The 12,065-nt window shown below is 45.5% G+C and overlaps 1 protein-coding gene across 1 annotated transcript; it reads left to right on the top strand.

Annotated features, from left to right (window-relative positions):
• Nucleotides 1-10,980: 10,980 nt before the first annotated feature.
• LOC139050816 (tigger transposable element-derived protein 6-like) lies at nucleotides 10,981-11,658 on the top strand. Its single transcript, XM_070527587.1, has one exon. The coding sequence runs from the start codon at nucleotides 10,981-10,983 to the stop codon at nucleotides 11,656-11,658; it is 678 nt and encodes a 225-aa protein (XP_070383688.1).
• Nucleotides 11,659-12,065: the final 407 nt, after the last annotated feature.

Below are 12,065 nucleotides of genomic sequence, written 5' to 3'. Positions count from 1 at the left end.
GTTATGCTAATGCACTGTTAATGTGCCTTTTTGATTCCTACTATGCAAAGCTTTTGCAAAGGCTGTGATTAACCCTTTGAGGGTCAATGACGTAAATATATGGCACCGCGAACAAGCACAAGATGGTCGATGCCATATATTTACAGCGCCGTCTGTATGTTTAAAAAGCGTGCCTATTTCCTAACTTTTTCTTTTCTGGCATGTGCTGCCACTATGTGGGACTACAGGGAATTTTTTTCTCCCGCCTCCCTCTCTTGGTTTTCGTTGCATGGTTTGTTTTAGAGCTAATTTGCTCCGGCGCGTCTATATACGACTGCACATGGTCACCTCGTTCGCCATAGGAATCAACTGTGCAACATCATCTGTGTCAGCACCACTATGCGACATCCGGATGCTGGATTCCCTGTGGAAGGTCCCATTGGCACTGACACTAGGGCTCCCGCCAAGTATAAAGCTGCGCAATTGTCGACGCCGCTCTGTGGGCTCGGTTGCTGTACCACAATGCAGACAACTAACCCGTTGCTCTTCGCCACACAGGTTGGTAACCAGCATTCTCTTTTTGCAAAGAAGTCTAGCAATTATCTTCTGGTGCAGCTGCTGAGCCCACGGTGCTGTGTCGCTATTGCTGTTAAGAGTGTTTGTGCCATTCGGTCCTTGCTTCTCTTGTCAGGAGACATCTAGTCTAACCCGAGTCCCGATAGTGCTTACTTTGTACTAAAAGAGCTGCAAAAACTATCAGCCGGCCAAAAAAATAATCACAGAAATGAAAGGCATTAAGAACCAACTACTGGCAACAAATAAGATGGTGTGCGATTTGACTTCCCGAGTGACAGTAGTCGAAAAACTTTGCCAAAGCATCATCCCGTTGCGAAATGAAATCAAAGCCGTAAAAGCAGAAACTGCTAAATTTACTGACCTGGCCACTTGCTTGAAACAGCGTATGGATGACGCTGAAAACTGATCACGTAGAAATAACCTAATCTTTTATGGTGTTCCTGATACTAATACCTCGGAAACATTCGCCCAGTCTGAAGAAGCTGTAACCCAGCTGTGCTCTCAGCACTTTAACATTAACATAGATACAAAAGAAATTGAACGAGCACATCGTCTCGGGAGGCATACCGCTGGGCGCAGTCGCCCCATAATTGTTAAATTTACGTACTTTAAAACAAAATAGACTCTCCTATCAAATGGCTATAAGTTCAAAGGCACTGAACACAGTGTCGGCGAAGATTTTTCTAAGGCTGTACAGAACGCCCGCAGGCACCTTGTTGCTTTTGCAAAAGCAAAATCTGCTCGCTTTTCATTGCATTACAAAGCATTGCACATAGGTACTAAACGCTACGTATTTGACGAGACATCACAGACTGTCAAAAAAACAGCATAGCAATCACATTATCCCACGAATATAAGAACTCGCCCTCCCATTCCACGTAATAATCTGTCTTTTTCAGTAATTTTCACGAACATACGCAGCTTTCTGCCAAAGCGCGAACATGTATCAAATCTTATGTCATCATCCGCCAGTAACTTACTGATACTAGCAGAAACAGGGCTTACAAAAGAAATCAGTGACGCAGAAGTCCTGGCCGATCTTCCCAACTTCGATGTTTATCGATGTGATCGGAGAGGCGCACATGGCCGAGGTGTTCTGATTGACTTGAACCGACAATTGCCGTGCACACGAGTTAACATTGACGGCCACTTGGAAACACCGTGGTTAAAATGTCAATGTTCCCCACAAACAGTACTGCTAGGTGTTTGTTATCGACCCCCTCACCATCGTCCGGACTTTTCTGATCTCTCAAACAACATAATAAATGAAATTACTTCAAAGCATGCCAATGCTATTCTCCTTTTTAGAGACTAATTTTCCCAACATTAACTGGCACAATGGCACTGCTTTACTCACAAATCAAACTGAAGCGAGCGACTTTATAGAAGCGTTTTTAAGTTACCATTTAACCAGCTAGTACTGAAGCCAATCCGTGTGTCGGGAACATCTGCCAATATTTTAGATCTTATACTAACCAGTCATCCTGAAAGCTTAAGATCCCTTACATATCTTCGTGAGATTAGTGATCACAAAGTTATTCATGCTGCCTTCACTTTCGCTTCCCCACCATGTGACATGCATGAGAAGACAATTTGTTTATATGACAAAGGTAACTATGAGGCTATAAATACTGAATCAAACACATTCTTTTTTACCTTTGCAGATGAATTTAATAACCATTCGATTCATGATAACTGGCTGTTGTTTAAGAACAAACTATGTGAACTAAAGAACCAATTTATTCCCAGGATAACCATTCAATCCAATCGACAAAAACCATGGTTTACGAGTTACTTAGAATGACTAAAAATAAAAAAGCGCCTTTATCGCCACGCTAAAGTTAAGGCAAGGTCAGTTGCGTGGGAGAAATATTACCCTGCCAAAGCTGCGTACTTAATTAGAATTCGCGATGCCAAGCGAACTTTTTTCACTATGACCTGCCAAACATTTTACTTACTAATTCAAGAAAATTCTGGCAGGTGATAAACCCCAAAGAAGCGTGTATCAATAATCTTACTAACGAGCTGGGTGAATCAGTGACGGATTTCACCTGCGCTAATATGTTCAACAACGCGTTTTCTTCAGTCTTCACTAATGAAATGGACACACTTCCAACCCCGCCAACCACAAACATACAATGCAACATGTCAGCCATCACATTCACAGTACGTGGGCTGTGATAGAAAATATTAAGTTGTCTTCATCATCTGGCATCGATGACATTAACTCTAAACTACTAAAAAACATGAAACACATTTCTGCAGAGTTTCTATAGTATTTATTTTCACAGTCGCTTTCCACAGGCACCATGCCAGACGAGTGGAAGATGGGGAAGGTTACTCCAGCCTACAAATCGGGCAACAAAAATTCTCCCCTAAATTACCACCCCATCTCATTGACAAGTGTTCCCTGCAAGATCATGGAGCATGTAATCTACTCTCATATTATGAACTTTCTAGAGGCTAACTTCTTTCATCCTTCACAGCATGGGTTCCGCAGGGGCCGTTCTTGCGAGACCCAGCTTGCACTATTTCTTCATGACGTTCATACTAATCTTGACCGTAACATACAAACAGACGCCATATTTTTCGATTGCACAAAAGCGTTTGACAAAATAGCTCATCAACGCCTGTTACTAAAACTTTCTCGTTTGAATTTGCATCCTGATATCCTAAAATGGCTTGAGCAATTTTTAACTAACCGCTCACAGTATGTCTCATTTAACAACCACGCTTCAAACATTACACTCGTCACATCAGGCGTACCACAGGGGTCCGTCCTTGACCCCCTTCTTTTCTTAATTTACATTAACGACTTACCCTTGCATGTGTCCTGCCATATGTTTGCCTGTGACTGCGTTATTTACCGCGCAGTAAATACCATCACTGACTAAATAACTCTTCAGTGCGACCTTAACCGGGTACAAGAATGGTGGGATGTTTGGCTGATGACACTTAACTCTAATAAATGCAGACTTGTCTTGTTTACCCGTCATCATCACCCTCTTCGCTTTTCTTATCGGATTGGTGACGTCACCGTGGAATCCTTCAGATACCTAGGTATCACCTTGACTAATGATCTAACCTGGAATGCGCATGTTACTAATGTTATTTTATCGGCTAACAAGACATTGGGATTTCTAAGACGTCGCCTTCGCCTCACTCCGTTCAATGTAAAACTGTTAGTCTATAGATCATTGGTAAGAACGAAACTCGAATACGCATCTGCCATCTGGGATCCACATCAAGCATATCTCGCCAATGCCCTCAAGACAGTTCAAAATCGCGCCACCAGGTATATTCATTCCACATACTCTTACAACGTCAGCATATCTTTAAAAAAAGAATCTGCCTTATCACTTCTATCCCTTCGTCGCCGCATTGCCACCCTTTCCCTCTTCCACAGGTTCTACTATCTGACGCTCAATCGACCACCATACATTGTTCCCCCAGCGCGCCGGTCACGACGCATTGGCCATCCCCAGCAGGTTGCACAACCACATTCACACACAAATGCATTTACAGCCTCATTTTTCTACCGAGCATCTAAAGACTGGAATGGCCTTCCTCATCAAATCGCTGCCATCACCTGCTCTTCACAATTTGTTCAAGATGTAACAACTTTTTATTTACAGAATTTAATGCATTATAACACTTGTTTGTATATGTTGTATTCCCACCCCTTATGTAATGCCCCTACTACGGGGTCCTTAAGGAAATGAAATGAAACATGCATTGGCGCCCTCACGGGCCGGCGGCTGTTTGGGTTTTGTTCCATGGGCGGTTTCAGCTTCTTGCATTCGCAAAACTTATGGCTATCTCATTATTAATTGCTCAGAGGGCAACCGCCTGTTTCTCGCTCACAGGGGTGTGCTTAGGAAGGATGCCGCCGTACATGCGTTTCCTTTTCTTTTTTTCTTTTTTAGGGACATGCGAGAACTAATTGCCTCTGGTTGGCGATAAGATGAAGATTAGCCGAAGTTTGTCGCGTGTTTTGCTTTTTTGACGGGCACACAACCACACAGTTTTCTTGAGTGCGCTCACCTCCACAGTTTTGCTTTTAAGAGCAAAAGAGAAATTATGGAGCTACCTGAAAACATGGAAAAGTGGGATGCGGGCTTGCTTTCAACCATGGAGGACACTCAAAAGGATGTTTGCGACAGCATTTGGTTTCATCTTGCAGCTTAGTCTCCTACAAAAGAGAGCACAGCTAGCATATGGTGTACAGTTCCTACAAGAGCAACTTAAACTGACTACAATAGAAGGAGCGCAGGTGGTACTCCGCGAAATTTATATTTTCCTGCATTCTCTTTACCATATCGCCACATGCATAAAGATATATTCGAAGCTACGGCAACATCACCCTTCCCCACCCGACAACCGTACGGTCAATTTGTTAATCGTTCGGAATTAACCCTCAGTTAGAGCACAATTATGCTACATTACTAAGCTACATGAAAAGGAGAATCGCTTATCTTGACCACCGCCAAAATTCCTGAGTATAATGATAGATGAGTTCCATATTAAGCCATAGTTGGACTATAAAGGTGGCAACATTATGGGTGTGGCTCATAATTCTAACAATGCCGCCAACAGTTGTGGGGATGCGCGACTCTCGTGCGTCCCCTGATATGTTTTTCCCGCATAGCGCATCTCCTGCAATCCCGCTTCGCCGCGTGGCCTGCGTGACGCCCGCGGCAGTCGATGTGGTTGAAGCGCAGTGTGAGAGATAGCGCGAGTGTTGCGCTGCGGCGGGGTTAGTTGGGCGCAAGGGAGAACACGCTGACTCTGGGGCGGCGGGCCGAAGAACGCGGTGGACGTCCCGTGCGTGCGCTGATACATGCATCTGCGAGACCATCTCGCATGGCCGCCTTCAAACGCGCCACCATACGCGCGAACGACCAGGCGTTGGGATCCAGCATGGGGCAAACATATTCGCTCGCTATCCGGTCGCAGTGAGTTAGACTTCTAGATTTGTCGCGCGCCCATCGGCATGTTTTGTGGATAGCAACTCGGCTAGCAGGCATTGATCTATGAAAGGTGCAATAAATGCCCTTGTGATGGTTTGCACTACTGTGTTGTCGTTCCTCTGTCCCAAGAGCACGGAGGAGAACTCCACACAGTGCAATTGTTTTTATGGTACAAAGCCTGACATGCCAGTTTAAGGAAGTGGCCTACATAGTCCCTCTGCGCAGAGCTGATGCGGAGTTTCTGCATAACCTGCTAAAAGACATTATTTGCGGTCCGAGAAAATTCGTTATCGAGTTGTTGCTGTCGTAAGCGACAACAAATCAGTGAATCGGAAAGCAATGCCTCAGTTTGCATTGCCTATTAACAACCAGATTGTCTATCCTTATCCGTCCGAACACTCAAGGCCGTTGTTCTTTGTCATCAATCCTGTGCACATAGTGAAATGCATCCGGAACAATTGGCTCAATGAAAATTACGATAAGCACTGTCTCTACATCCCCGAGTTTCAGACGGAAGAAGCGCAAGGACAACACATGTGCTCAGCTTCTTTCCAAACAATCCAGGATCTTTATAGTTTAGAGTGCGAACAGCTGCTGAGATATGGGCATAGTTTGTCTAGAAAAGCCCTGTGTCCGTCAAGCATTGAAAAACAAAACGTAAAATTTACATTGCAAATATTTAATGTATCATTGTCTAGTGCCCTATGAACCCTAGTAGCCAAGCACAATTTGCTTTTCTTTAATGAAACCGCAAATTTTGTGGACATTATAACAAAGTGGTGGAAAATTGTGAATGTTAAAACACCACACAAAGGGAAGCGGCTCAAAGACATACTTCAGGAACCTCTTTTTGCTTCAGTGGACGATCCCAAAGTTTTTTTGGTTTTTTTTTTGCGTCAGCTTCTCGACTGACTGGACAGTTGGAGAAGCAAAGACCTTTACAGTGGCATGCTCACCAAGGAAACCCACGCAGCTCTCCACCAAACGGCATATGCGCTGCTAGAAATCGCCAGACCCAGCTCACTTTGATGGGCTGGGTCTCTCTTACGTACTTCTGGGAAAACTTCAGACTGACAGCTTAGAAGAGCGCTTCGGGCAGTGCAGGCAGTTGGCGGGCTCTCGGTACCACGTGTCCACTCAACAACTGTACGAAGGAGAAAATAAGTTAATGCTGCAAAGCTCATCGCCTACATCTCGCGGCAATGATAGTACATGGGATGATAGGTGGGAAGACCTCCGCACTCAGTCAAATGCACCCAGGTCAAACTGGAATGTTGTAGTGACTGCCGACACACTGTCAAATATTTCAAACATCATTCCTGTCCTATACGTAGCCGACTACGCCACTTGCGCAACATTGAAATGACTATACTGCTTGAAATGCAAAGCACTGCTGACGATAGAGAAGCCCATAAATGTTTTCATCGCACAGAAACACTACGAGCTTGTAAAAGTCCTAGACCGAGGTGGCCTTGTGTTTCCCGCAATGTGTATTCTGAATGCTGTTACCCACTGCTATGCTGTTGTATGGCAGCTGTCCCAGAAGTGTGACTTTTTGAGGGTAGCAAATCAGCGGCAACGTTTAATGGACCTCACATTGGAGCTTCTTGCCACTAAGGATTCTTGTGACTTCAACGAATGTGAAGAAGGACAAACCTGTGAAGTTGTCATGAGATATGTGTTATGGTGCAGTGCTAACATTTTGTTGAAGAACATTTGTGGCCGCATCAACGACATACTCTTTGACGCCGACAATAAATCAAGGCAAAGAAAAGAAGCTACTCTGAAGAAGAGGCAGCACTGTGACTTTTAAATATAAGCTATGCTCCCTGTCATCATGTTGGAGAGATCCGCTCTTAATCCTAAGGTTGAACCTTTTCGTTTTTTATTGACAGGTTTTTATTAATGCAGCGTGTAAATAGCTCTGCATAAATAAAATCACCTTGAACACCCTCTGTGCTCTGCGCACCATCTGTTCAACCATGCCTTAAAAAACTGTAATTGTGCTTCGGTTAACTTTGCACGTAAGTGCGCGAATCCTTTATTCAACCCGTATCCCCAAGCATGCCGCCAGCCTTCTCTTGTCTAGGTGGTGTTGCCCTGCCTCGCGTGCCTCAGGAGAGGGCACGCATCTGGGCGTGTTCCTCGTTCGCGCACGTGAGATTGAACCGCATTCGCCAGCTCACCCTCGCACACTCACTCATACGGAACCTCACGGCGACGGCAGAAATGCGCCTGGAGTGTTCATATAATTTCTGCCGCTATAAAGTGATGAAAAAAAAACGGAAGCACAACAGTCTGTCGAACTAGAGTGACCTAGTCGAACAGATGACTGCATGTTAAGCAGACAACAGCTCAGCGCCACCCTAACCGCTGCCGGTACATGCGATTCCACCGTGCCGCCGAGACACAGGATTGGCCGGAATTCCAGAAGAAGGTGACGGCAGCGCCGCCGCGAATTTCAGCATTTTTTTCGTCACTCTCACAATGCATAGAAAGTGCAGCCATTCTGGACACTCTCCATGTTCTAGTTATAGCCTCAATACGGGGTCCTGAATATTTTGCTGTGTGCTTTCTAAAAAAGGTGTGCGCACACCGATGCACTGTTCTTGCTCAAACTTTGCGGAACGATCGCATTTTGGCGTTGACTTCGTTTAGTATCGTTCTGCATCATAATACTTCACACAGTTAATTGCCCGGTTTTTAAGAAAAAAAATTCAAATTCCCTTGCGCTTATAGGAGTGCGAGCTGCTGCCGTGACGGTGCAGTGATAAACTTGTTTCACTGCCTGCCGTCAGCTGCAGAAAGCAGAGTTTCAAGGTGTGTGTGTGGGAGGGAGGCTGTCGCGTGTTGCCCACTCCAGGAACAAGAGTGGGCAGGACTGCCCTCTCTGAAACGTTTCTTTCTGCAGTACCGCTATGGCTAGAGAAGTAGGTGTGCCGACCGACCCGTCTGAAGCGTAGTTCATCACTTCGCATCATGACACAAAAGTGGCGCTGCACTCAGTACAACAGTAGTGTTCCTGTTTATGCTCCCATATGCACGGACACTATGCCACGGTTCTCAACAGTACAGGCGGCGTGCAAGAACTAGAGCACGCACATTGAAAAACTGTCATCTGTAGCATCTGCTACAGATGACCGTTTTCAGTTTGTGGAATGAGGAGATACAGGCATCTCTTATTGCGTGTTTGCAAGTTGCTAAAGATAAAGTTGCGAAAGAAAGCTAAAGAACGAAAATGTGAGCGGCATGGTTAGCAGAAGCTCATCTCTGATGGCGAATGAGCAGAGTCCGCTCCAAATAGTGGCTGTATGTCTGCTTCAGAGAACATCAACATGCACACTTATTTCTTCGCTCTTGAGTATAACTCACGGGTGCCTAAAGCAGCATTGTTCTCAGCGCCGACAACTGAGCAGCAACTGACACCGCTTAATTGTGGTCGAATGACGCTTTTAGGAATAGTTCCTCAAGTAGAATTTCACCCATGTCGAATAGGAAAAGTTTACTAAAGATGCAACAATATTAAATGAGAGCGAGCAATATTTAGGGCTGTGATTGCACGCGATTTTGACCACAAACCCTTGGAGAGATCACAGCAACAAACTGCGAATGAAAGCTGTGCAAATTACAATGTCAAGACTTCTGTGGCCGCGCTTGCGGAGCTTGTCATCGCGTATAGTCAACCACAAAAGTTTACGGACCAAGGGATCTCAGAAAATGCTCAATTTCTGAGCAGCCTGTAAAGTCTATAAAAATATCAATCTGGTCACCTATGTCTAAAGAGCTGCTGATGTCGTGACCGAATTCTGTCAGTTGTGTTATAGTGCTAAGGCCAAGTCTAAAACGATGCTGGAAAGTGCATAAAATTTGGTTAGTTTCAAGAAATTGTATAATGTGTTTCATGTGTTCAAGTAATTGCATGAATATGCTGTTAAGGAGGTGAGTCTATAGTTAGATAACAATTGAACGTTACCCGACTTAAATAAGAGCAGAATTGAAGCAAGTTTCCACGTGGGAGGATGGTTGGCGGTTGAGAGGGATTTCCTAAAGATAATTGTTAGATATCTGCTGCACCAATGAGAGTATCGAATGAGAAAGACGGTCGGGATACCGTTAGGACCACTTGACTTCTTGGTGTCGTGGTGGTATCGTTCTGTTGCCGATGATGAGGTCGTGGGTTCATTTATCTGCCATAGCAGCCGCATTCTGTTTGGGTCAGAATACAAAATGCTCATGTTTGAAGATTTGGGCCACCATTACAACTTTCAGGTGGTGCAAAAAGTATTCCAGAATGTCCCACTACCGGCATCTCTCAAGGCTAGTCCGCATGCTTCTGGTTTCTGACACTTGGCTCCACCAAATCTACAAAAATAAGCTACTCATTAGTTCACAGCCTAAAACTCCAAATTAACTCCGCACTGGTTTAAAACTGCTAAAGCTGTAGTGCGAGGTTCTTGCATAAAAGTTTTAAAAAAAGATCGGTCCAGAACTTCGTGTTTTCTGACAATATCACAGTTACCCATACAACTTTACTTGCACTTCACAGAATGGTATTTGAAGTATACATCATAGCTGAAATCAGCGGCTGCGATCTGCTTAAACACGGATTTTGTCCTCCCTGCATACACACTCTTCCAAACGTACGAGCGACGACACGCATGAGAACCGTTCTACTGACTGCAGCGCCATTTTTGCGTCATGCTGTGGAGAAGTGGTGAACTACTCTGTCGGCACACCTACTTTTCTAGCCACCATATCGTGGCTTCCGTAATTGGTGTGCTGGCAGGACGTGCTGCACAGTAATAGCGGCTGACACAAACTCGTGTAGGCAAACTTTGTGCACTGTCTCGGTTAAGGAGAACTTAGCAACGTAAATTTCACAATTATTCTGCATGGAAAACTCTGCACAAAAAGCAGAATTTCGATCGACATATCCGATATGCGGTGAATAAGATATCGACATACAGTGGAACCCGGTTATACGTCCCCCGATTTTGCGAGGACCCGGGTTTTACGACGGATTAGTGCGGTCCCGGCGAAGTCTCTATAGAAGCAATGCATTAAAAACCCCTGTTATACGACACAATTTTACGCCTGACCGTGTTACACAATGACCCTCACAATGCGCGGGATGGAACGGCGGACCAAAGAAAAGTGCCGCGGGTCTCTTTCCTCGCTCCTTGTTCATTTCTCTCTCCCCCACCAACAGCCGCCCGCGACGCTCGCTGTGCTGAAATAGTGCCATTTCTTCTCCACACTTCTTTCTCCCTCTCTTCTTGGCGGCGTCGCCTCTCATCGCGTTGGGGAAGCGTTTCTCTCCTTCCTATTTCCCAGCAGCAAATCACTGACAAGGTAGCGCGGAGAGGCCTAAGTTTATCGCGCGTGTTCTTCGACGTAATCTTAGCGACAAGCATACAGCGGAGGTTTTGAGTTGTGTGGAGCAACGCAACACACGATGTCCCGAAAGCAAACAGTTCTGTCGCTCGGCGATAAGCTGATTATTATCGATGAAGCGGAAAAGCGGCATGGAGCCACGAAAGCTAGCATTGCCCGGAACCTTAAGTCAGAATCTTCACTTAAGACGATCTTGGCAAACAAAGCGGTGATATCGCAGAATGCCAACAAGTTGGGGCTCAAACGGAAAGCGGCAAAAGGACAGCATAAGTTGGAAAAAGTTCTCGTCAAGTGGCTGCATCAAGCACGGAGCTCTGCGATCAACGTTGACGGCACCATTCTAAAAGAAAAGGCGGACCTTGTGGCATTGTGTCTGGACATCAACGACTTTCAGGCATCGAACAGGTGGCTGGATCACTTTACAAAACGAATCAGCATTGTGTACAGCCACTTCTGCGGAGAAAGCACTTTCATAGATGTTTTGACGGTGAATGAGTGGATGGAGTCGCTGCCAGAGATGATTGCTGCATACAAGCCCTGCAACGTTTTCAACACCGATGAGAGTGGTATTGTTTACAATATGCAGCCCGAGCAAACCCTTGCATTACAGGGTGACAGCTGTCATGGTGGCAAGCGTAGTAAAGAGCATGTGACGGCACTATTCTGCGCCAACGAGGGCGGTTCCGAGAGGGCTGCCCGTGCTCGTTGTTGGAAAGTTTGCAAAGCCACTGTGCTTTAAGAACTTGAAGATGCTGCCGTGCAGCTACAACTTCAACAAAAAGATGCGGATGACGTCTTTGCTGTTCAGCAATTTTTTGCAGCAGCTGGATAACAAAATGGGTGCTAAGGCGAGGAAAATATTGCTTTTCGTGGACAACGCACCATGCCACCCACCCGATACGTCCAGCCTGAAGAACATAAAGGTTATTTTTTTTCCGCCCAACTGCACAAGCCAGCTGTAGCTGCTGGATGCCAGCATCATTAAGTGCATCAAGCAAGGGCACCAGAAGCGATTAGTGCAGGCTGGCGGCTATGGAGCGCAGCAAGTCGGAAAAAAAGATCACTGCTCGACGCCATGCATTTTATTGCCAGTTCGTGAAACGCAGTGTCGCAAAACGCAATCACTAACTCGTTCAAGCACTGTGG

The sequence above is a fragment of the Dermacentor albipictus genome, chromosome 10, assembly GCF_038994185.2.
Source record: "Dermacentor albipictus isolate Rhodes 1998 colony chromosome 10, USDA_Dalb.pri_finalv2, whole genome shotgun sequence".
Taxonomy (NCBI): Eukaryota; Metazoa; Arthropoda; class Arachnida; order Ixodida; family Ixodidae; genus Dermacentor; species Dermacentor albipictus.
Note: the sequence above shows the minus strand (reverse complement) of the source record. Positions and strands in the feature narration are given on the sequence as shown.

Excerpts from the sequence above, each read along its gene's own strand:
- LOC139050816 (XM_070527587.1), top strand. The coding sequence starts at position 10,981 with ATGTCCCGAAAGCAAACAGTTCTGTCGCTCGGCGATAAGCTGATTATT.